Raw genomic sequence first — 23,701 nt, forward strand, 5'->3', positions numbered from 1 at the left:
ACAAATAAAGAGGCTAAAACACGCATGCATCGACGTCCAAACGCAATCCAACGGAAGCTACAGGAATAGTGTTATTTTTCAGCAGGGAAGCACGCCAGAACGGTAGTGCTCCTCCCTCCTCTCCACGGCACTGAGACTGGATGCCGGACTTTCTTTCAAAAAACAAAAAAGACTGGATGCCGGACGGATGGCTTGCCGGTGCACTTCCCGTACGCGGCGGATCTACCCGGAGAAGCACGTGTACATGGGGGAGCTCAAGCGCGCCCTCGACGCGCGCGGGCACGCGCTGCCCACGGGCACCGGCAAGACGGCGGCGCTGATCTCCTTCATCACCTCCTACTCCGCCGCCAACCCGTCCCGCCCGCTCCGCGTCATCTACTGCACGCGCACCGTGCACGAGATGGAGAAGACCCTCGCCGAGCTCCGCCTCCTATTCGCCCACCTGCCCCACTCCGCCTCCCGCTCCCTCCTCGCGCTCGGCCTCTCCTCCCGCAAGAACCGCGTGTCCGCGCGGAGGGTTGGTAGGACCGTGAGCGGAACGCGAGGGACCCGGAGGCAGCGGATAGGCGTGTGGGATCCGGAGACTTGCGCGGTATTCATCGCGGCGGTGCGAGCGGAGCTCACCGGCGGCAGCGGGCTCGTCGGCTTCTCCGGCGCCGGCCCGGGATATTTTCAGAACACCCCCTGGTTCGGATCGCTATCAATAATCGCGATCCGAATCAGGGGTCATTTTGTAAATTTTGGGATTGGTAATTTTCGTAAAAGCCCTCTAAATCGGATCGCGATCAATAATCGCGATCCAAACTAGGGGCTTAGTTGAAAAATACGGATAAATTAGTTACACAAAACCCCCTGGTTTGGATCTGGGGTCCTTTTGTAAAATATCACCGCCGTCCACCAGCTCCGGCCAGCGCCGACACCGCCCTTCGCCTTTCGCGTGGCCCGCTGGCCTTCGCCCTCCGCCTGCCCACGCTGCTCGTGCCACCCTGCCCGCCGCGCGTCTCAGGTATGGTGAATTGAATCCGCGTCGTGGGCAGCCAAAAATGTGTAACTGTATTGTTATTCGATCGGTCTGTCGGAGTGAATTCGTGTTCATCGTCTCCGCTTTGGGTTCTCGGTTGCAGTATGCAGGTGCCTTAATCTGACTCCAGGGCGGCGGCACTCGCGGTGACGGACGAGGTGACGGTTCCGATCCGGGCGGTGGGGGATCTGGCCGCAGCCGCCGACGTCTCGCGCGAGGAGGTGGCCGTCATCACCTAGTGCGCTTCGCTCGGTTAGCATCTCGCCCCCCACTTTTTGTTGACAAAGCTCGAAGTTCGTGTGTGGATTGTATGGATTCAGAAACCGATCGATTATCCCCCCTCCTCCCTGGATGTTTGAAATAGCGTGCCTTGTTGTTTGATTTTGTTGCAACGGGTGCTTCACCAATCAAATTCGGAATGCACGTTGAGTTCTTAGGATTTCATACATTAATTGGAATTAGGTCATCATCTATACTTGTGTGAGTATTGTGGAACTGCAGGCACGAGGCACTGATTTTGGATATATGTAATGACTAGTGATGTGGAGGCGAAGTTAGTTGATCCTAACTTTTTGGTCTGTAATGTTTATTCCAGTGGTATCTCTGCTTTCTGTTGCTTAGAATGGGAAATTTTCACTTACGTAACAGGGGAGACCTTTATGTAACAAAAAGTTGAATCCCTATTTCTGATGATTGCATTTTTATCCAATTTGGGAATCTGCATCGCTCCCAAGGTTGCAATAATTGAATCCATGGATATCCCTCGGAAACTTGTTCAGAGTTGAAGGTTTCTTTGTAGTTTCTGACTTGATGGCTCATGCGTTTTCTATCGATCCTTCACACGCAATGGAAGACATTGGAGGGAAAATGAAGAAGAGTTTATGTATACAGACCAACCAGAAAAGAAATCGAGGACAATAATATGTGAAAAGGAATCGATTTTTTAGCCATGGATGCTTCGCGGCTATGAATTTGAGCAGGTGTCTTTTTGCATGCACAAGCCAGGCAAGTATCTCAAATTTGGGAAGATATTCAATTGTTAATTAATTTTCAGTTTTAATTTGTGTTATGCTTCGGTGTCCCATGTGTATGTTATCTAACTATTATGTTGGCATGGAACAGGTGGGAAGTTGCCTTTTGATGATGGTTCAGTTGGCGCTGTTCTTGCTGTCGTAGAAAACGAAAGCTTGAGGGAACAGTTGGTTGCTGAAATTAGCCAGGTTCTGAAAGCTGGCGGAAGAGTACTGGTGCCGAGCTCTGCACCTTCCTCCAGTCAGAAGGTAAGCTATTTGAATACATCTTACTGACAACCTTCTTGTGCTTTATATATTGAGTTTTCTAATTTTATGCTTGTCTCTGTCAGCCAAACACTGATATTGAACGCAAGCTACTGATGGGTGGATTTGTTGAAGTGCAAGCTTCCACTGCAAGCTCACAGGATAATGTGCAATCTATTATCGTGAGTGGTCTAAATGTATGTATTACAGCATGTTATTGATGCTGTGCAGGATTTAATTTAAATGCTAACTTTAAGCACTTATAGGTTATGGCAAAGAAGGCCAGCTGGAGCATGGGTTCTTCTTTCCCCCTTAAGAAAGCAACAAAGGCCCTTCCTAAGATTCAAATTGATGATGACTCGGAACTTATTGATGAAGACAGCCTCTTGGCTGAGGAGGACCTGAAGAAACCACAACTTCCAGTTGGTACAGTCATAAAACCGTTCGACCTATTTTTGACATTTGTCAAGATATTCAATTTAAGTTTAGGTCCTAAAAGTCCCTCTTGCGTTTCACCAGTTGGGGATTGTGAAGTGGGGGCATCAAGGAAGGCATGCAAGAACTGTACTTGTGGCAGGGCTGAGGCTGAGGCAAAAGTAGAGAAGCTAGAGCTCACTGCCGAGCAGATCAATAATCCTCAGTCGGCTTGTGGCAGTGTAGGTATTGCTTCTAAAATTACAGTTCCATTAGTGCTTTCTTGTGGAGGATCCATTGTTATATTTCCTCTGGTGATCTCTGAATGGTTCTTGCAGTGTGGGTATGTGGGTTGGGTGATGCCTTCCGATGTGGCACCTGTCCGTACGGAGGTCTCCCCCCATTCAAGCCTGGCGAGAAGGTATCAGTTTATACTTCCTTCCCTAAATTCTAGTTCATCGAGGAGATCAAAGACGTCAGTTGTACTCTGGATACTGATTTGTGATGCCAGATGCTCACTACATGTTTCTCTGATTGGCAGGTTTCCTTGTCTGGCAACTTCCTTGCCGCAGACATATGATGGGTATCAGATACAACTATACAAGTGAACGTCGGCAAGAGCAGAAGATTGAGATTATCTTTGTCAATTTGTTCGTTTGTTTGGACGTCACGTCGGTAGTTAAGTGGTGATTCTCACAGGACGAACAAATGAATTCGAAGTAGCCCTGTTGGCCTATGTGTGCGTGTGGCAGATTGAGCAATGCGCATCACCGATGATGTACATAACTGAGGCGGGCAACATAATTTGTTTGACCTGAAGGGATGACATACACGTAATGATCTTAGTTCTCAACTACGCATAGTAGGATGGCACAATAATCTTATCTTCCTTTTATTCTCCGGAAGCAAGAGTTGGTAGCGCGTGCAAAAAAGGTAAAGGAAAAAAGGACATCCTTTCTTCCTAAAAAAATAACTAGAATACAATTTGTTCTCGGTTATCCAGAGCAGGACATAACCAAGAAAAAAAATGAATCAACGAACAATTTAAGCTTACACCTTGCTGGCACTATCCTATATACACTTCACAATTTGGTCAGGAAGAAATGCACAGCCTAACACGCATGCATCCACCGTACGTTGATCAGTTGATGCCTGCTCCGTCGCGCACTCACGCGCCCCGGTCCCTGCTCTGCTTCGGCGAGGAGCTCTTGCGCCCGGCCACCGAGTTCGCGTACCGTTGGTTCCTCGCCGGCAGCTCGCTCTCGGCGTGCACGGCCGACGCGAGGCACTTCTTCCTGGCCGCCGTCGCGGCGCCGGCCGCCGCCTCGTCTTCCGGGACCGTGTAGACGAAGGGCCCCGCGGGCACGTCGGCGCACATGGCGAGCAGCGGCTCGAGCGCGTCCACGACGTCGCGCATGGTGGGGCGCGACTTGGGCACGCTGTGCAGGCAGTGGTAGGCGACCATGGCGGCCTTGTGCGCGGCCTTGCCGGAGTACTGGCCATCGAGACTGGGGTCCATCACCCGGTGCAGCCGCTCCGGGTGGCGCAGGTACGGGCGCGCCCAGTCCACCAGGTTCTGCTCCCGCCCGCGCCGCCGCTTGTCCACGCTGCGCCGCCCCGTCAGCAGCTCCAGCAGCACCACGCCGAAGCTGTACACGTCGCTCTTCGCCGTCAGGTGCCCTGCGTATATATAGTTGTAGAACACACACGCTGTCAGTTTCGTTCTGAACGTGGCCAGTTAGTAATTACCCCCACTAATAAGTACTAATTAATTAACGACGTACGTACCGGTGAGGATGTACTCCGGGGCGGCGTAGCCGTGGGTCCCCATGACGCGGGTGGTGACGTGGGTGTCGTCGCCCTGCGGGCCCTCCTTGGCCAGGCCGAAGTCTGACAGCTTTGCCGTGTAGTCCTGCGAGATACCGACATCATCTTGGGTCAGTTCAGGTTCATCCTGGCGTATCGTTTTGCTTCGACCGTTATCCTAGAGAAGAGTTGTAGTACGTGTCAGGTCGACGCGTGCTCGCTACTTGCAGTACGCTTGGTACATTGTTTCCGTGTCAAAAGTCGATGCTTGCGCGCATTTTCGGTAAAGTACGGATGGATCGTCTCTCCCTTGCCCATTTTTGTGGTTCTTCTCAAGTTAAAGAGTCGAGAAGAGTGTTAGGTTAGCCAATACTAGCCGTACTATGCAGGTTTAGAGCTAGTACCATTGTACCAAGGTCTATCTAGCTAGGGATGCAACGACCAATTTTGTAACGTCGTCCGGCCGGGATGCACCAACTAACCGGAGAAAGTACGGGTTTCTTGCCTGCTTAGAATGATAAGAGCATTAATGATTTTGTTGTCAGATTCGGTAGGAGAAGTAAACAAATCAGAAAAGGACACCTATATATTTCTCAACTACTAATTTGCTGGGTTCATTCCCAGGCATTTTACCTACTTATGATTGTTTTTATTTTAAATAAGTTGACGGCCACAACTAATTAAGAGCATTATCATGGAAGCCCTCTCGCTCAGACAGATGTATCTATGGGTGTGTACGACACATCGACAGAGATTGGCCAACTGGTTGATTGAAAATTAAACGTGGTGGCATGGCATCTAGTACTGGTTCTAGCGTCGGCAATGCAAAGAGAGAGGAATTCCTTGGGATTAAGCAAAGCTAATTAACCGGGTGAACTGGTCGTAGTTATTGCTAACGAAGAAGAAGAGATGAATCGGTCGAGATGACAGATGAGACTTGGTAGTAGACTACTAAGACTAGTAGGAGTAAGACAGACCAGGCAGGCACTCACCGCGTCGAGCAGGATGTTGGAGGCCTTGAAGTCGCGGTAGATCACCGGCGTTTCGGCCTCGTGCAGGAACGCCAGCCCCTTGGCCGCGCCCACCGCGATCTTGAGCCGCGTGCACCACGGCAGGCTCGACAGCAGATCTGCACCATCCAGTCACACACTCGTGTCGATCAGTGACCGTCCATCCATTCCCAAGGTTCATGTAATAGTAGTTGGTGATCGATCGTGGCAGCAACAGCAAGCTAGTAGGAGTAGGTAGGTCGCTTACTCTTGAAGAGGTGGTGCTCGAGGCTGCCCCTGGCCATGTACTCGTAGACGAGCATCCTCTGCTCGTCTTGGCAGCCGTACCCGATGAGCTTCACCAGATGCGGGTGGCTCAGCATCCCCAGGTACACCACCTCCGCCAGCCACTCGCGGTGCCCCTGCGGCCCGTCGGCGTCGAGGTACTTCACGGCCACGTGCTGCGGCGGGAGCTCCCCGGGGCGGAGCCGCTCGTCGAGGAAGCCCTTGTAGACGGGGCCGAACCCGCCCTCGCCGATGAAGTGGCTGCTGGAGAAGTTGCGCGTCGCGGACCGGAGCTCCGACAGGGTGAAGGCGTGCAGGCCCGAGGAGGCCAGCGTCCGCGACAGGTCGTCCGGCGACAGCGACCGCAACCGCGCCGTCGCGCTCCGCATCCGCCGCACCGTCTTCTTCCTCGCCGCCGGCATGTCGTTCCCGCTCCCGGCCTCCTCCGGCTCCGAGCCCACGAAGCAGCGGAACAGCATCCTCATGGTGACTACTGTAGTTAATTAGCTACGCTCGCTCTCTCGGCCGGGCCTTCTTCTCTTCTTCCCCGGGCTAGCTGAGGTGCCGCAGGTGGTGGACTGGTACGGTGGCGCTGCAGTTCTTGACGCGATCGATCGAGTGCAACTAACCACTGCTGCTTCTTTCGGTGCAATCGAGTTCTTGGCGCCTGCGATCGATCAGCCGGATTGGATGGTTTGACACGAGGGGTGGGGGTGCGGGGTTATATAGTGGGTGGGGGACGGGCGCGCGCGCGGGAGACGGGTGGCCTCGGCTCGGTTGGCCGGGTAGGTTGGTTGGTTGAGGGCTTGGGCCGGCGGAGGCGAGTCTGAAACGGCCGTTTTGACCGGATCCGGCGGATGGAGGGTGGCGATCGACGGAGGCGCTAGTGGTTCCGTGTGAGGGCGAGGACTGGGCTCCGGCGACGGTGAGTCCTGAGGAGGTCCGTGTGCGTTAGTAGTTAAACGGAGACTGGGTATTCTTTACGGATGATGAGGGTGAATGCGACTTTGCTATAGGAGAATCGCCATTGACGACGTGCACACAAGTATCCAGTTTTGGCGTCCATTCGAGAAGGGAATGATTGTACACACATGTAAAAGGTGAGGAGAGACACTGTGGGGAAGGTGCTATTTTTGGACTTGTTAGGAAGGACGGGACTGGATGGCTGCGCTTTAGTAGTTTAATTTATGTTTTGCATCGGATGATGACGGCATCCCGTGCGAAGATGTGATGTGACACCGCGCCACAACCCTATCATCCAAAGATATGCTTCTATCACAGGAACTTTTTGCCCCCGTTTCGACAAAAAAAAAATGTATTCCTACTTCCTTTTGTTTCACAAAGGACCTGGAATGAACGTGCCTTGAAAAAGGTTCAGTTTAAATGTATTCATGGGCTAGCAATTAATATTTTTAGAAAACACTATGATCACTTGTGTTCTTTACTCTATTTTTTTTCTAAAAAAATAATGACAGAGATGGATCAACGTATACACGCAGATATTGCTAGAAATGGTGTTGTCAAAGGTAGGGGTAAGGGTCATATGGTTTGCTTCTTTGAGAATTTCTAGAGTTTGTCTTGTTTTCTATTAATTAGGTCTTATCTAGGGATTAATGCAAATGTTCCTAAAATGATTTATAATTAGTACTCCTCTACTTTTAATATTAGGTGCATTTTTGTTACGTTAGGACAATGTTTTGATTGACAAAGAGCGTCATTATAAACAAGCATTATTTAATATGAATACACCGATATCAAATTTGTGCAAAAATTACTAGAGTATAGTTCTTGATAATGAAATGAAATAAACATTGTAGAAAAACAGGGAGTAATTTGTCTGTGCAGATGTATTTCTGAAACTAAACTACAGGAGCTCGTGCTCGCTGTGCAATCAGCGACAGGATCCACGAGCACATGCGCCCGCCCATGCACGCGTCGTCAACTAGCTAGGAATCCAGGAAGGCCGGAGGAGAGGACGGCAGGCAACACACAGCCGCGGCCGCGTGCTCCACCAACCCGTCATCATGCGGCCGATCGAAGGCCGTCTCGACCGCTTCCTCTTTATTGTTAGATTAGATCCGCCAGCCTACCTGGAGCAATCAGCAGCCGCGATTAGACGACCAGGAAGCTGGAGATGAAGCGGCGGCGGCGGCGAACACCCTGTACCTGCCGCGGCGTCGCGTAGCGTTGTTGGGGGTGTGATGGAGTGGTGACGAGACGACGAGCGCATCTTCCATGCGTTGCAGAATGATTAGTTAGCTGCAATGCAGGAAGCATCCTCGCCACCTAAGCTAAACTAATCCTTGAGCTCGTACGATGTGATCTCCCGGCGAAGCAGGCGCACATGCAGTGCCAAGGAATCTTGGAATCGTTGGTGGAACCGTGGAATTTGGATTATTGGACGCAGCCTCTGATTGATGAGCGTTTGTCCTAGAGTATGTGTGTACTAGAGAATAATGTTCATGTAGCGACATAAATAATGGTGAGAGAAAAAAAAAGAAGGATTTCATCCAGATGAAATGAAACTACATTGGCACTACTCTCTTTCCATCACATTTACCCTTTTGTATGCATGCATGCGTGCGTTATCTATGAAACAACAAAATGAAACAATGCATGGTAGTGCATTATTCCAATCATCAACCAAATGGTCTTTCTGGAAACACAAATTAAATGTTGAATATGCCTCCGATATTTGTATGAGTCCGGTTACGATAAGATTTGAGTTGTATTTAGCAGTATATGGTAGAGTTTGTGTTAAACTGTGTAACCCGGACCTCCTTATAAATATGAGAGGAGGGCTATTGCTGTAACCATGATGACATAGCGACAGGCTCGCAGGAGGGAGGCGGCACGATGCTAGGACCCTAAAGCGGCTTGTGTTGCGGTATTGGCGAAGAGCGCATATAATCATGCACCGTGGATGTAGGCTTCGGCCGAACCTCGTCAACAAAGATCATGTCTCTGGTATCGTCTGTGGTCTTGCAAGTTCGTCTCGGTAGATTCAATCCTCGCTTCCGCTTCTATTAGGAGTGGTCTAGCGCTTAGCAGAGTTTGAGCTTGCTGTGAAGCTAAGGGCTGGCAACAAAACCTATACGAATGGAGGAGGAAGATAATTCCTTTTCATTTTCCTGCCAGCAGATTGGGAAGATCTCTCTCACTTTCACTCTAGCTTGGACAAGCAAAGACTGGCGGGCGAGAGTAAAACGACTAGTAGCTTACTACTTCCAGTCATTGTTCTTCCAATTCTTTTGGGGATCAAGGAACGAATACCACCAACGCCTGCTTGTCCCCAGTCCTAACTCATAGCATTTGCGCTAATAATTCATATGGAATCAAGGCTTAATTCCAAGCCTTGACCCTTGACTGCAACCCATCATCGTATCCTAACTAGGAGGAGCAACCTGAACAGCATAAGCTCTTCCCCGTACGGACCCCATTCATTTGGATTCAGTTGCTAGTATAAAATGGGCGTGTGCCCTGCTGAGCCCCTGATCGATGAACAAGCTGGTGTCTGATTTCTCGGAACCAAACCGCCGGGTCAAGACGACCCTGAAACTGGCGAATCATAGCAGAGACGCGCGTTCGCCAACCGACCCTGCACGAGGGGGAGTATCAGAGATTTCGAGCTGGCTGTACTATGTTTCTAATAGCAAAGAGTTTAGCGATTCTGCTTAACTACAGAGATTGTCTCTTTCCTGAAAACGGGTTGGGATCAGCATGCATGTGTGAGTTCTAACTTCTACCGTGCTGCACTACTGCAATTTCGGATTCATAAAGGGATTAACCCTAATTTTTCACTAATCCATGAGGTAAAATTTAGTGTGCCCTAATGTGCGCACCAGGTATAGGTAGTGAAGTTCATTTATGTCGTGAAAAAGAAAATGTACTCCAGCGCACCATGCGCACCATGTATATGAGCCTATAGACCATGGAACCAGAATTTGGGAGACATGATGATTATCCTAACTCGCAGGAGCAAAGCTCAACAACATACGCTGATCTCTATTGTTCTCTGTCCAACCATTTCATTTGGATTCGCTAGGGCGTGTGCCCTGGTGAGCTCATCGGTCTCCGATTTCATAGCAACCAAACCAACCGGGTCAAGACGACGACCGTAAAGCTGGCGAATCATATATAGCAGCGGCTACATAATCTCTGTGGATTAAGAATAATGCGCGCACGTTAGCCAACCAACCCGGCACGAGATCAGGAAGCTTCTGAGATTTCGAGCTGGCTGTACTGCTATACCGTTCCTAGCTACTAGCTGCTAGAAAAGATGTATGTGTGATCCTGCCTAACCATTTTAGGGGATCCCCTGATGGATCAGCAGCCACTGTACCAGCTTGTCTCTTTCTTATAAGCGGCTTGGGATTGCGATCAGATCAGCATGCGGGAGCTGTACGGTACTGCAGTTGTTGGGTAAGGATGTCAGATATCTGGCAATAAGCGCAACTGGAGCTGCTCTACGTGCTGCTGCTGTTGGTAGCCAAGTATAATGTGGCCTAGTGTGGTTTAAATTCGATCATATAAGTAAATAAACTAACCGCAGGTGATTTGTATGCAAGCAGACCAATGAACGAACACAACATTATTAGATTATATATATCCATGAAAAGTTTATGAAGCTGCCATTGTTATTATGTCACTGGCTCTCTCTTTTGGGAAACTCATACATTATTGCTGGTTAATTGAAAATGGCCACGCACGCCAAAACTACTGTTGCTGCACACGCGAAGTGCAAAATGGTCTCAGTAGACACTATCCAGCAAGATAACAATGATTTGTATAGTGCTTTTGTAATGGATAGTGCCTAGCGTATTACCGAAAGTTGGCTGTGAAATGGCAGACTCCGATCCAGAAGGTTGCGTCCACTGTCCAGCAAAGTCCAGCTGCCGCTGAATATGGACAAATGCAACATGTAATTCTGAACTTGACCGCTGAGGTGCCGCTGAGCTGCTTCAGAATCACAGAATCGTGGACGCGATTCGAGCCTGATTCGACACGACTGCCCGCAGGCCAAGAGGCTGCTGTTGTTACGAGTACATTATTGTACATGCATCTCGATCTGAGTTCGCCTAGGCTAGGGCGTCGAGGTGCTACCAAACATAATCCACGTGCCTCAGGTCAAGTAAAGGTAGATAGAGGAACGACAATATAGGAGACTGTAGCAACTCTGGCTGTGCCGTTTCCGTGTGCACACGTCAAAACGTACAAGCTTTGTACTATACTAGCTAGTTCTACTTCTGCCTCGAAAACAGCTGGACACACGAACGTCGCGTCTATCAGACCTTTTTTTTTTGGTCTCAGGAAACGGACACGAGAGTTTTCCTACGCCGCTACGCGTATATGACGACGTCTCTGGATCGGACAGGGTGTTTTGCATCAGGGTTGTGGTTTCCGTGGGCGACCACGAGACCGTTTTTGACCGGCTCGCAAGTCCCAAGCTAAGAAAGAATGAAGGCAAAACCACTCCTGCCCTTGTTTTGATCGAAAGTCAAAACCTTGTGCTGTCTACGACGGTCTCGTCTCGTACAAAGTTAAAAGTTTAGCGCCCATGCTGTGTTGACTTTTCTTCAGGATCAGGTTTGATTTTCCATTTTAATCTCTAGCTCCCTCTCGACCATGCAAATAATTCATTAACTAAAATGCTCATCAGCTTTTGTTCAAGGTCCAGCCGGCAGCCGGCGACGTTTGCATCTGCCGGACTTAGCTTGGTGAGACGATCAAGCAAAAGATCTCGATTTTCGCTTCTCTTGTCGAACATGTTCTGCTCCTAGCTACTACATGCATCCTGAAAGGTATATGCGCTGACGTGCCCTGGTTTTAGCAGCCGCGAAAATTCGGCGTCAAATGTTAGGTTTGCTGATGATGAGGATATATATGCATGCCTTTTCCGGATGGTACAGTTCTTCAACCCAAATCCCAAACTTGATAGGTCTTCGATCGGTAGGGTTACCCAAGCTGCAGCAACCTTCCGTTCTCAGGCATGCAAAGGAACACACAACGTGTGCCAGCGGTACACTCTCTCACTCGTAATACCTTTTCACAGCCGACAGCACGCACAGGTAAAGTCGTACGCCGTGGTCCGTGTTATTTTCACACGTCTTCTAGCTCCTTGGTCAACTCAGAAGGGACGATCGGTTCTTCTCACTGTGTCGGAATTTAGAACCCCCCAAGTCTCAGCTTTGATTTGTCAACGCATGCAGAAGCCATGGACAAGTAGCACAGTGACTGCATTTTCTGATGATGACCATCTCCGTGTACGTGTAAAGGCGCGGGAACCACATCGACCAGGCGACGTGCCACGCGCTGCCTAGCGTTTCCTTCCTGAAGTCGTCAGGCACTTGCATGGACACGTCTAGCAAGCTTCGTGTGGAGGAAGACGATGAGGGAGGGAGAAGAAAGAGACGGCAACTTGCCGCGGCGAAAGCGAAGTGCCAACAGCTGACCCTCACCTACGCGTGTCGATCTGCACGTACACACTGCTGGCTTCAGTAGTGTTCGCCAAACCTGGACGACGACGACGAGGTGCAGTGGCCCAGCCCTGAACACGGCACCCCTTTTCCTCATGTGCAAAACGCTAGCCGCGCCCAAGGGAGATCATGGCTCCCCTGGTCGCCGGCCGTCCTTGTTAAAAAGGTCGGGATCATATATGGGTGGCACAGCACGATCAATCGGTCGATCAGGCGGCCGTCGGCCTCCGATCGCCAGGTTAACCGCGACCGCTGATCTCAGGTGGTGGCCTGTCGCCGCCGAGCCACGTGCATGCTCGCTGCGCGCGGCAAAAACCGATGAGCCACGAGTTCGTTCCACATCTATCTCGAGCAATCAGAGGGAAGAGGCCAAATGATACGACGAAATTAAACCTATTAGCATGATGCCTAGCTGATTAGTATTGGAGATAATTATTGACGCCACGCCCGGATTAACAAGGAAAGCGACGACGATGAGAGCTGACTCGGCTGAGAAAAGAAATTCAAGCAGCAGGCACGGGGAAAAACCAACGCGAGCCACGTGGGAAAAAAAACCACGGGCCCCACGCTGAATCCACGCGAACTACACGTCGTTGCAGCCTTGCAGGAACCGAACTATACATGCATGCATTGCATATAGTCGTCAGCAGAAGCTGGTCATGTCTTCTTCGATCGATCGCCGTCTTATATATAATTATTAGTCTTAATTTCGCCCAGAGGTATAGCTCAGTTAGCCCCGGCTCGTTAGTCGTTTCACACTTTCAGTACGATCAAGCGGATGCAGAGTACGATGGATCGGGGAAGGCTTTGATTGATTGGTCTGACGACGACGATATGGTGAAGGCTTTTTGTCGATCAGGACTTGAGCCGTTGAGCGTATTCTGAATCCTCTCCATTCAGATTTCCAATCGTGAATCTTCACTAGCTCATACGAGCATATGCTCGGAATTTGCAGACTCCGCTGTTGGCTAGTTTGGCAAGTGGAAATTTCATGGAAATCTCTTTCGAATTATACTGCACACGCAAAAAGGAATCGGGGAAAAAAAATGTAAATCTCTGTTCCGACCATGTGAGGAATGTCGAACCTTTCTCAAAAAAAAAGAAAAAGAAAAGGAAAAATGTCTAACCCCTGTTTGTAATCCATTGCAGAAAATGGGCCAAACATAAGCGTTCGCACCGCCCGCGCCGCAGCCCATTTACTCTCTCCCGCTGCCAGCGGAATCCAATTCCACAGCCCAATAATCTTGGACCGAGATAAGCGACAACATAATTTCTCCGGCCAGGCCCGTGCGCCGCAAGCCTGGGTACACGGATTCGACAAGTGTTCGCAGGCCAGCCGTGAGGGTTTCCACATCACTGGACAACGGGCCCCCGCGGACGAGATGACAATGGGCCCCACTCTGCAGCCTCCCTGCTGGTGGGCCAACGTTACGGCGTGCAGGCCTCCGCCTCCGCGCTCCGCCCCTCCCTTCTTCTCCGGCCAACACCCTCCCTCGGCAATCCCCTTATCCCCCGTTGGCCGGTGGCCACCTGCTCACCTCCCTCCGCTGCTGACTGGGCGGGACCCGCCTCCCCTCCTCCGCCTTCTCCACTCCGGACCCTCGCGCTCGCGGCGGGCGCAGAATGGACGCCGCCTCATGCTGCCGCGTAAGCGTCCGCCGCACGGCCGCGCCCACCACTTCCATTCTAGAACCTTCTAGAGGCTTGACTTCACGTATTCATTAGTTTCTCCCCCTCGTTTCTCGCAGGTTTTCTCCACGCAGCGGTGCCGGTTCCCGCTGCGCAGGCTGGCAGCGCCGCCGTGGTCGCAGCCGTTCTGCACCGAGTCGAGCGGCGGCCTCTCCGCCGCGTCGATCTCGAAGCGGAGGTCCAGGGGCCCCGTCATGGCGGCGAAGAAGGCTGAGCAGGGTGAGGGTCGCCTCTAGCTTGTTGTTGTTTTGCCATTGGTGTTTAGGTGGAGGTTTGCTCGGTGAGGATTTTGGTTGGGTAATCTATGCCCGTTTGTCTGATATCGCGGTGCTTGAATTCTGCCGTCGGAGTATTAGAACTTAGGGATTGGAGACTTGAGAGTAGGATTTGGTCTAGAGAACTGGGATTGGGGGTCACATTGTGATGCATACGCGATTACAAAAATGAGGAGTGCCTGGAACTTAAGCTCAATCTGCTTGGTGTACATTGAAACATGTTATAACTGTGATAACTTTTCCAACTAGCACGGCTTTGTTTTTTGTGGAGTGACTATGCATGTTTGACTCGTTTCTTCATAGCTAGTATGGCCGTGATGAGTCATTGATAGTAGACTACTGTTACTTTTTAATTTAAGCTCCCTCTGCCTTGGCCTTGGTCACAGTATCTCAGTGTGTTGTTGCTTGGTTATTCCCATGGGCTTGATCTAACTTCTTTCGAATAAAAAGAAGCAGTCAGCTGATATTTGACAGTTTGAGCTCCACTTTAGCAATCAGTCCTGCTTCCAGTGTCAGAAACAAAGAAGTGGTAATTAAGTTCAGATTGTTTGCTCGTGCTAGGTGCAAAGCAAGAGGATGGAAAGTACAAGCACACAGTAGATCTACCGAAAACAACATTTGGGTTGAGAGCGAATTCTGTTGTAAGGGAACCAGAGCTCCAAAAATTATGGGAGGAGAATCAGGTTCTGAAAAGGGTATCTGAAAGGAACAGTGGGGTGAGTTGATTACTTCATATATACCTGAAATATTGAAATGGATCTGTTTATCTGATTTAGTTGGTTCTTCTGTTTGGCTGAATGATTAGGCTACATTTGTTCTTCACGATGGCCCTCCTTATGCTAATGGCGACCTTCACATGGGCCATGCGCTCAATAAAATCCTCAAAGATATTATAAATCGTTACAAGGTATTAATTGCCGTACATATGACTCTTGCTGTAGGTTAATGTTTCAGAATCACAGCTTTGCTAATGCTCTCTTCTTTGCACAGTTGCTTCAGAATCATAAAGTGTCTTTTGTTCCTGGGTGGGATTGCCACGGCCTTCCAATAGAACTAAAAGGTGAGTTCACTTACAGAAAAATCTATGGAAATGCTCAAGTTCCTCTAATTTGATGTGGTTGTGATCATGTATTAGATTTGTATTCATACTCGAGAATGACCAAGTGCTGATTGCTAATTATTTTCTGCAGTTTTGAAGTCAATGGATAAGGAAACTTTGGGTGCTCTTACACCCATAAAATTAAGGCAAAAAGCTGCAAAATTTGCTAAAGCAACAGTTGATGCACAAATGAAATCTTTCAAGGTATCCTTTCATCCTTTTTAATGGAAAGTGATCCAGCTGGTGAGAATTTGCTATTATCCATGTTGGTGATATTTTTCGGCGTGTTTGCAGTTTTGAGCTTTCCAAACAGAAGCCAAATTCACGTTGTGGCTCTTGTCCTGTTAATTGGTGCAAGCCTTTCAATTTTTTAGCCTCTTTTTGTCTTGTGTTGACTAATAAATCTTTTTTTTTGGGACAGCGGTATGGTGTATGGGCTGATTGGAGCAATCCTTACCTAACTCTGTCACCAGAATATGAAGCTGCTCAGGTACCTGCTTTTACTAAATATGTCAATAATAAATATGCAATATTGTGTATTTCATATAAATAAGAACCTGAAGATTTTCCACGTTTGAGTATTCTTGTCAGCATCTCTATCTTCTTGATAACGTTAGATCAGTGCATTTAATTTTCTTTGTTTACAATTTGTCTGCGTGGCCAGCAATATTCATCAACAGTATGGTGTAGCATACTGTAAATTTGGTGTTCTGATAATGAACATGTTTCACTCCAATCAGAACCTCTTTAACAAAAGTAGTTACATTTTTCGCATCCATTTTCTTATGCTAGCTGGAAGTTTTTGGTCAAATGGTTATGAAAGGATATATCTATAGAGGACGAAAGCCCGTCCATTGGAGTCCATCATCACGTACAGCTTTGGCAGAAGCTGAACTGGAGGTATGCTTAATATACACAATTATAGTTCGTCAAATATGTAGGAAAATTGCTTAATTGTTCTGATTCTATCATTATGAAATGCTCAATATTCTATCATTATGAAATGCTCAATAGTTCTGATTCTATCATTATGCACCAAAGCTAAACTAAAGGTATGATTATAATACACCAGTACAATTTGTCAAATATGTAGGAAAATGCATAATAGTTCTGATTTTATCAATATAAGTATGCATATTGCGGGTGGATATTTCTGGTAACAGTTGCTTAAACCAAGGAAACAGAGCATTGAAGCTGTTGCATAGCTCTGTTCCAGTTCTTTAGAAAAGAGACATTGGATTAATAGCAGCAATGTGAAATCTAAAATATTTAGGGCTTGTTTTTATAGGGATAGGGGGAATTCGGATTCATAGTCTCCAAATCCTAAATATTTGTAGAACAACCCAACCTCCCAATCACTCCTAAATCTGCATTCGACTCTTTGTTGTGGATAAAATGAAAACGGCCTACCTAAACATTCTTTTCTTGTTGTATATTTGATATTCTTGGAGTAGATATGTATATGTGCTTTGTTGGTAAATCTATCCATTGTTTTCGCTTCCTCATGTATGCCCCCTTTATTGTCTTCAGTATTCCGAGAATCATGTTTCCAGAAGCATATATGCTGCATTCAAGATTACGAATCCATCTAAATCTGGGATGCTGGATGAATTTCTTCCAAATGTATCTTTGGTCATATGGACCACCACTCCATGGACAATCCCGGCTAATGCTGGTGAGGTGATGCCTTGTTTGCTCTACTGTACGAGAAACATCTAGTAAGAGCCACCCTTTAAATAAGGCCTCGTGAAAGCTAGCCCAAGTTATTTCTAAATTTAAAATTGGTGGTAGGTATGACAACAGAGTATTGCCTTTTAATTTTCAATCATATTTGTACATGGATAAAAAATGAGATTTAACTATAAAAGGAGTAAACATCATAGCTCTTATTTGCTAAGTTTTTCCCAATGTGAATTTTGTTCTAGTTAAGAATTTCCCTATCTACAATTTTGTGTAGTGAAACACACAAAATATGAATACATCAGATGAAAGCAAAATGCATGGGAACTCACAAATATGATAGATCTGGTTATCCTGCTACTGAAAGAAAAACATACTCATTGCTCTAAGTTGCAGTTTGATTCTGCCTGTTTATGCTAACTTCTCATCTGTTAAATTCCTTCGATTAAATGTTAGACTCCCAACTTGTCTAAAATTGTCTCTACCTTCCTTCACCAGCTGTTGCTGTGAACCCTGAGCTTGCTTACGCTGTAGCTGAGGTACAATCTGTACTCTTAAGTGAATCAACATCTGGTGGTAAAAAAAAAAAGGTTGGGAGTGTGTTGAGCTCTGAAAAAGGAAAATTGTTTGTTATTGTGGCTTCTGATCTTGTCACAACTCTTGAGTCCAAGTGGGGTGTGAAGCTTGTAGTACAGAAATCATTTCCTGGATCTGCCTTGGAGCACTGCAGGTCTGTTTGTTGTGCTGCACCTCTCACTTCATAATGATTGCTAAAGCTTTTGTTTGAACTGTATATGTGCTTATTTCATGCTATGCTTTGTGCCTTCAGGTATGTCCATCCTGTGAATGGCAATGAATGTTCTGTAGTTCTTGGAGGGGATTACATTACAACTGAATCTGGAACTGGCCTTGTTCATACTGCCCCTGGCCATGGCCAGGAAGACTACATAACAGGTCTGAAGTATGGGCTTCCTATTATTTCTCCTGTGGATGATGAAGGAAACTTCACCGCTGAAGCTGGACAGTTTAGTGGTTTGTCTGTCCTGGGAGCTGGCAATGCCGCAGTTGTGAAGTATCTGGACGAACAATATTCCCTCATTTTAGAAGAGCCTTACAGTTAGTAACTTGATAAATGCATTCATGTTCTTTGTTTTTCCATTTTTATCATAGAAGCTCAACTGAGTACTGTTTCCCTTGTTTGTCAGAACACAAGTACCCCTATGATTGGAGATCTAAAGAACCAACTATATTCCGAGCAACCGAACAGTGGTTTGCATCTGTGGATGGTTTCCGTAATGCTGCAATGGATGCAATCAGACAAGTAGCTTGGGTTCCTTCTCAGGTATTTAAGTTTATTTTAAAAAAATCTGGCAGTTTATGTTTGATCCAGATCCTGTGATTATTTTCCTTGGTTTGTTATTTCACTAACTTCTCAATTTGTACTTATAAGCTGCTTGGTAGGAGCAATGCCTGGTAGGGTACTAATTGTCAAAAGTGTTTTGTATGTTCATTTTTGTGCATATTTCTTGTCTGTACTGGTAGAAGAGGATTAAATTAATCTACACTAATCTAATCTTGAATATTGCTTCTGAGTGCAAGTGATTGTTTGATCCCATATATTGTTAGTCTGTGATCAAGTAATTTAACTTTTGGAATAATGTAATATGTTTGAGTTAAATTTCCTCTATAAACCCTCTTGATTTATATGTTCTATGCTAATCTGCAATAATGAAATGCTACTGCTTGTTACATCTGTTGTTGCTCTTTTTCTTTCTTTTGGATAAGGAGCCGTGCTTCATGACTTTGTTTTATCGTTCCCAGGCTGAAAACAGGATTGTTGCGATGACCTCCGGCCGTTCGGATTGGTGTATTTCACGGCAGAGAACTTGGGGTGTTCCTATTCCAGTTTTTTACCATGTGGACTCACAAGAACCTCTTATAACTGAAGAAACTATTGAACATATCAAGGGTATATCTGTGTCTATGTCTTGCATTTCTTTGTTAGGTTTCCATTGTGGTTGAAACATGATCACATCCCAGCAGTCACACACCTAAATGTCTTGTCTGCTGGTGTCCCTGGGGTTTTCCAAGTTTTAGGCAATTACCCTATAATAAGAGTTTTTAGTCAGCAAAATAGTAACTGGATTCTGTGTTATCTTTCAGTATTTTCCTATGCATTTTGCTGTATCCTTGGAAAGTTCAGGTTTACGGGATGAAGGTTGTGAGTGTAGTTCTCTATACCGTTTGTCAGGACTATAATTCAAGTGCTAGATATACTCTTGTTCTATCGGGGAAAGAGTTATGGGTTATTTAGTTGTGCTTGGATTTAGAATCACATAAATATGCCGGTGAATAAAATTATTTTGCGCGTTGTGCAGCTATCGTGTCAAAGAAAGGTAGCGATGCATGGTGGTATATGACAACTGAGGAACTTCTTCCAGATAAATATCGGGACAAAGCATCTGAATATCGCAAGGGAACTGATACAATGGATGTTTGGTTTGACTCTGGTAACATTGTGTCTTCATTGTTCCTCTACTGAAAAGTATAGCTCAGTGATTGATGTTTTCCTATGGATAAAATTAATTTCATTCAGGAAGCATTTACATGTGCTGTCCCTTTTCTTTTTTCCATCTGATGCTATTAAATTTTATGGTCTTCAAGATGTGAGTTTGACCTCTACTTTTTCTGTAACTCGACATGATAATGTTATGGAAGTATTTTAGTGGTCATTTAGTAGTATGGTTTCCATATGTCCAATTTCGATAAAAACATATTGAATATTGTTGGTAAAATTGTGGAAAACTTGGTTGCATAAAATTCTGAAACATGAAATACAAAAGAATGGATGTTTTTTCCCTGTTCTTTAGCTTGGATCTTGGTATCTATCCTTTTTACTGCATGCTGAAACTTTAGCTGACGTGCCAAAGCCATGTTACCATCTTGTGCACTGATGGCGGATGCTGCTTTTGTACCTTTTACTGCATCAATTTCTCTGAATTGTGCAACCTTCTCGCATCAGGCATTGATTTTTATATATTTACCTTTTCTTTCTTGATTCAGGCTCTTCGTGGGCAGCTGTTTTAGCAAAAAGGGATGGTCTTAAGTTTCCTGCAGATATTTATCTTGAAGGTTCAGATCAACATCGTGGATGGTTCCAGAGCTCATTGTTGACTAGCATTGCTACTACAGGTATTTGTCTTCTTCTTCCTTTTGCATTGTCAAAGTTATTTTGTTTTATATTTCTTATGATTGTTTTCTGATTCTTCCATGGTTGTATCTTATCCTAGAAACACTTTCCATGCGGATTCAATTTTATGTTCTAGTATTTTATTTTTATAAAAAAATATATGAAGAAGTGTGCAAAGCTTACCACCCATATTGTTTGATTTTTTGTGATATATCTGTATTCTGAAAAAATAAAGGCATCTTTCTCTAACTATTTTTTCCATCTATAGTACCATTGTATAAATTATTCTTCCATTTTCCATGAGAAAACAGGGAAGGCTCCATACTCCAGTGTTATTACACATGGATTTGTACTGGATGAAAAGGGTTTCAAAATGAGCAAATCTATTGGTAATGTGGTGGATCCAGTGAAATTGATTGATGGTGGCAAAAACCAAAGGGTATGTTTGTAAAGAACTTATTTCCTTGTAGTTTCGCAGAATGAATTTTCATTGGTCTTTTGCAGGAAGAACCTGCCTATGGAGCAGATGTTCTCCGTCTATGGGTTTCTAGTGTTGATTACACTGGCGATGTGTTGATTGGTCCACAAATCTTGCGCCAGATGTCTGACATGTATAGAAAACTACGAGGCACGATGCGATTTCTGTTGTCAAATCTCCACGATTGGAAAGTACGTCCATGTGATCAAAACATGTCTTCATTTGTTTTCTGATAACAAATGTGCCAGCGACCATCAAGGGAATGAGTGAACTAGATCTATGTTAAGGAATATATTGCTTGGACCAGGAAATTGTTTCAGTAGATGTCCTTTTGATCAGTATTTCTTAACTGTTACTTTTGCCTTTCCTCTTGTTTCTTTACCTTGTTCATTTCACAATGTGCATCTCTTTTCCTATATAATCTTAGTAATCCTTTTCTATATGATTCTTGCTATAGCTGGATAATTCGGTGCCATACAGTGATCTACCAAAAATTGACAAGTATGCACTTTTCCAACTGGAAACAGTTGTGGCTTCTATGAAGGATAGTTATGAAAATTATCAATTCTTTAAAGTATATCAGGTATGTCTACATTTTGCATGTCTGTGCCAATTTCACATCTTTGACTTATTCTCTTCTCCCTTTTCTTTTCTTTATTTGAATCCTACAGTGTGCGAGTGCATGTGCATTCGAGTGCGTGCAGTCTGTGTTTGGGACACAGTTTCATTTGGTCTATTGTACATGGACCATCTTTCTGTTAAACAGAAAGTACACGGACCATGATTTATTAATTGTAGCTTGCATGATCAAAACGCTGACGAATAGAGTTTTTGCTTGAAAGCACAAGGTGTTGTTCAATAACTCCCTTTACTTTTTAATCTGTGTTTTCTGTAGCTTTCTTCGTTTTGGCATACTCTCGAATCATAAGCACATGACATGATTGTACCATGCTGTGTGTTTGATGGGAATTTGTACACACCCACTTAATATAGCTGGTGTAATTTACATATGTTTTATGTTCTACATTACTGACTTCTTTTCCTTCACATTTCAGATGCTTCAAAGATTTGCTATTGTTGGTTTGTCCAATTTTTATTTGGATGTTGCCAAGGATCGGCTTTATGTTGGGTATGGCTTTTATCCCATATTCTTTAGTCATCTGATTTTTATTTTATTAGAACCACAACTTATCCATTATCATTGAATGATACTGATTCACAATTTTGATGATGTAATTTCTGTCTTCTTATCAGAGGCCGGGTTAGCTTCACAAGGAAAAGCTGTCAGACTGTCCTCACAGCACATCTGCTCTACCTTGTTAGGGTCATTGCCCCGATTATGCCTCACTTAGCTGAGGATGTCTGGCAGAACCTACCTTTTCAATACACCTTGCAGGATGGATCCGTTGCAAAGTTTGTTTTTGACCTAAAATGGCCAGAAAAGAATGAAGAATGGCTCTCAGTCCCCAAGGATGACATTGATTTCCTGGGCATTATCCTTGAGGTACTATTTTTTTTTTGCACTGCTTTGATGTGTTCATTTGTATCAAAAAAAGGAAAGAAAGAAGAGGCTATATGCATTTTTCACAAAAATTGTGCATGCTATATGGCTTCATAGTCCATAGCATTAGAAATCTGTACTTCCTAGAGGTTAAACTAAAAGGGGAAACTAGTTATGTTAGAAATGTGCATTCAACTTTGAACATTTAACCTAGAGAAAGAAAAAAATTGACTGGATCATAATAAATGTGATGAAATGCCAGCATTTCTGCTAAATTTGCTGATGATACTCTATATAGGTGCGTTGTGGCATCAACCCCTCTTTGTTTCATTATTGCTCTTTTTATTAGTATATTATACTGGCGCACTCGAGTTTATATCTTCAGAATTGATTCTTACTATTTAAACTTATGTTGGTACGCAGTTGAGGTCAGAGGTCAACAAAATTTTGGAGAATGCTCGCACTGGAAAGTTGATAGGTTCTAGCTTAGATGCAAAGGTGTATATCCATGCTGAAAGTTCAGATACAGCATTAAAGCTAAAGGAGCTATCTTCTGCCTCTAATGACGCAGATGCTCTGCATCGCCTGTTCATCACATCTCAGGTAAAGACATGCATTTCATAAGAACCATCTTCCTCTGTCTGCACGTAAGATGCTTAACATTTCCTTCTCTCTGCAGGTGGAGGTTCTCACAACCCTAAATGAAGAAACTACATCATCTGTATCTTACACAGGAAAGTTCAGTGACCCACGCACTGGAGACATATGGATTGGCGTGACTCGTGCAGATGGTGCTAAATGTGAAAGGTGCTGGAACTACACCCGGGACGTTGGATCTTTCCATGACCATCCTACTCTATGCGCACGGTGCTATGGTGTCATTGATTTGCAGCCACAACCTGCTGCCGCTGCTGTCAGTTGAGCCTTGAGGGAGACATGTTAGGCATACCCTGATTGAACCATCTTTGACTTCGTTTTGAAGATTATTGGTGGAATTCATGAACTTGAAGGAAACTTATACAGTATACGCCATCGTACACTTCTTTCTTTTTTTGCTGGAAGAGATGAAAGACATTGAGGAATGGGTTGTTCTGGAACTTTAGTTCAGACCTCGGGTTTTGCCTGTAACAGGTTGTACTTGTAATTTTAGATTTTTCAAATTTATTGTGCATAGTCGATGAGAGTTGTTTGGACTCGTTTCAAACAGTTCTGCACATGAAACTCTGGACTGTAAATCAATTTTGGAAAACCGTGCAGTAACAATGTTACTTTTGTAAGTCCGAATAAAAACCTACATACTGATAATCTCTTTCCATTTTGGGTTGGAAGCATTTTTTTTCAAATCATTAGATTATGCGCCTTATGTCCATCTCTTTTTTTTTCCAAAGACCATCACCAAGCAATTCTGTTGCTGTGTTCTTGGAACGGAAACCAGTACTGAACACCGTAATTTCCTGCTAATTTTTCTTATGACATTCATTCAGTTAATCGCTGCTAATATAGTGATGGAAATGCCAAACA

At 45.5% G+C, this 23,701-nt stretch overlaps 3 protein-coding genes across 12 annotated transcripts; 2 read left to right on the top strand and 1 right to left on the bottom strand.

The window, feature by feature from the left end:
* The first annotated feature begins 539 nt into the window (after positions 1-539).
* On the top strand, positions 540-3,552 carry LOC112878878 (anamorsin homolog). 9 transcript variants are annotated; one of them, XM_025943134.1, is made up of 9 exons: positions 540-1,006; positions 1,125-1,273; positions 1,670-2,026; positions 2,144-2,301; positions 2,385-2,495; positions 2,565-2,724; positions 2,818-2,954; positions 3,051-3,133; positions 3,254-3,552. In XM_025943134.1, exons 3-9 carry the CDS (start codon positions 1,975-1,977, stop codon positions 3,318-3,320), a joined length of 768 nt encoding a protein of 255 aa, XP_025798919.1. In that variant the 5' UTR covers positions 540-1,006; positions 1,125-1,273; positions 1,670-1,974; the 3' UTR covers positions 3,321-3,552. The 9 variants fall into 9 exon arrangements, with proteins under 9 accessions (XP_025798919.1, XP_025798928.1, XP_025798943.1 ...); XM_025943143.1 differs by having other exon boundaries at positions 1,756-2,026; XM_025943158.1 differs by having other exon boundaries at positions 1,821-2,026.
* Positions 3,553-3,580: 28 nt separating this feature from the next.
* On the bottom strand, positions 3,581-6,468 carry LOC112878870 (serine/threonine-protein kinase RIPK-like). The gene is made up of 4 exons (XM_025943114.1): positions 5,776-6,468; positions 5,511-5,647; positions 4,501-4,624; positions 3,581-4,392 (listed from the first exon to the last, which is right to left on the bottom strand). Exons 1-4 carry the CDS (start codon positions 6,275-6,277, stop codon positions 3,881-3,883), a joined length of 1,275 nt encoding a protein of 424 aa, XP_025798899.1. The 5' UTR covers positions 6,278-6,468; the 3' UTR covers positions 3,581-3,880.
* Positions 6,469-13,702: 7,234 nt separating this feature from the next.
* LOC112878854 (isoleucine--tRNA ligase, chloroplastic/mitochondrial) lies at positions 13,703-23,492 on the top strand. 2 transcript variants are annotated; one of them, XM_025943097.1, is made up of 22 exons: positions 13,703-13,915; positions 14,017-14,176; positions 14,776-14,948; positions 15,038-15,139; positions 15,223-15,292; positions 15,423-15,535; positions 15,753-15,821; positions 16,124-16,231; positions 16,862-17,006; positions 17,510-17,741; positions 17,841-18,127; positions 18,217-18,353; positions 18,833-18,980; positions 19,390-19,521; positions 20,075-20,203; positions 20,513-20,640; positions 20,706-20,870; positions 21,137-21,262; positions 21,735-21,808; positions 21,934-22,183; positions 22,604-22,783; positions 22,860-23,492. In XM_025943097.1, the coding sequence occupies exons 1-22, from the start codon at positions 13,892-13,894 to the stop codon at positions 23,100-23,102; spliced, it is 3,195 nt and encodes a 1,064-aa protein (XP_025798882.1). In that variant the 5' UTR covers positions 13,703-13,891; the 3' UTR covers positions 23,103-23,492. The 2 variants fall into 2 exon arrangements, with proteins under 2 accessions (XP_025798882.1, XP_025798889.1); XM_025943104.1 differs by having other exon boundaries at positions 13,704-13,915; positions 14,794-14,948.
* The last annotated feature ends 209 nt before the right edge of the window (positions 23,493-23,701 follow it).

Source organism: Panicum hallii, chromosome 1, assembly GCF_002211085.1.
Source record: "Panicum hallii strain FIL2 chromosome 1, PHallii_v3.1, whole genome shotgun sequence".
Taxonomy (NCBI): Eukaryota; Viridiplantae; Streptophyta; class Magnoliopsida; order Poales; family Poaceae; genus Panicum; species Panicum hallii.

Bases quoted from the DNA above. Each gene is read 5' to 3' on its own strand.
- LOC112878870 (XM_025943114.1), bottom strand. From the start codon at position 6,277: ATGAGGATGCTGTTCCGCTGCTTCGTGGGCTCGGAGCCGGAGGAGGCC. The intron at 5,648-5,775 runs GTAAGCGACCTA...TGGATGGTGCAG, and splicing joins CGAGCACCACCTCTTCAAGA to ATCTGCTGTCGAGCCTGCCG. The intron at 4,393-4,500 runs GTACGTACGTCG...ATATATACGCAG, and splicing joins CCCGGAGTACATCCTCACCG to GGCACCTGACGGCGAAGAGC.
- LOC112878854 (XM_025943097.1), top strand. From the start codon at position 13,892: ATGGACGCCGCCTCATGCTGCCGC. The intron at 18,354-18,832 runs GTATTTAAGTTT...TATCGTTCCCAG, and splicing joins TAGCTTGGGTTCCTTCTCAG to GCTGAAAACAGGATTGTTGC. The intron at 18,981-19,389 runs GTATATCTGTGT...CGCGTTGTGCAG, and splicing joins AACTATTGAACATATCAAGG to CTATCGTGTCAAAGAAAGGT.
- LOC112878878 (XM_025943127.1), top strand. From the start codon at position 1,975: ATGCTTCGCGGCTATGAATTTGAGCAGGTGTCTTTTTGCATGCACAAG. The intron at 2,027-2,143 runs GCAAGTATCTCA...GGCATGGAACAG, and splicing joins TTTTTGCATGCACAAGCCAG to GTGGGAAGTTGCCTTTTGAT. The intron at 2,302-2,384 runs GTAAGCTATTTG...TGTCTCTGTCAG, and splicing joins CACCTTCCTCCAGTCAGAAG to CCAAACACTGATATTGAACG.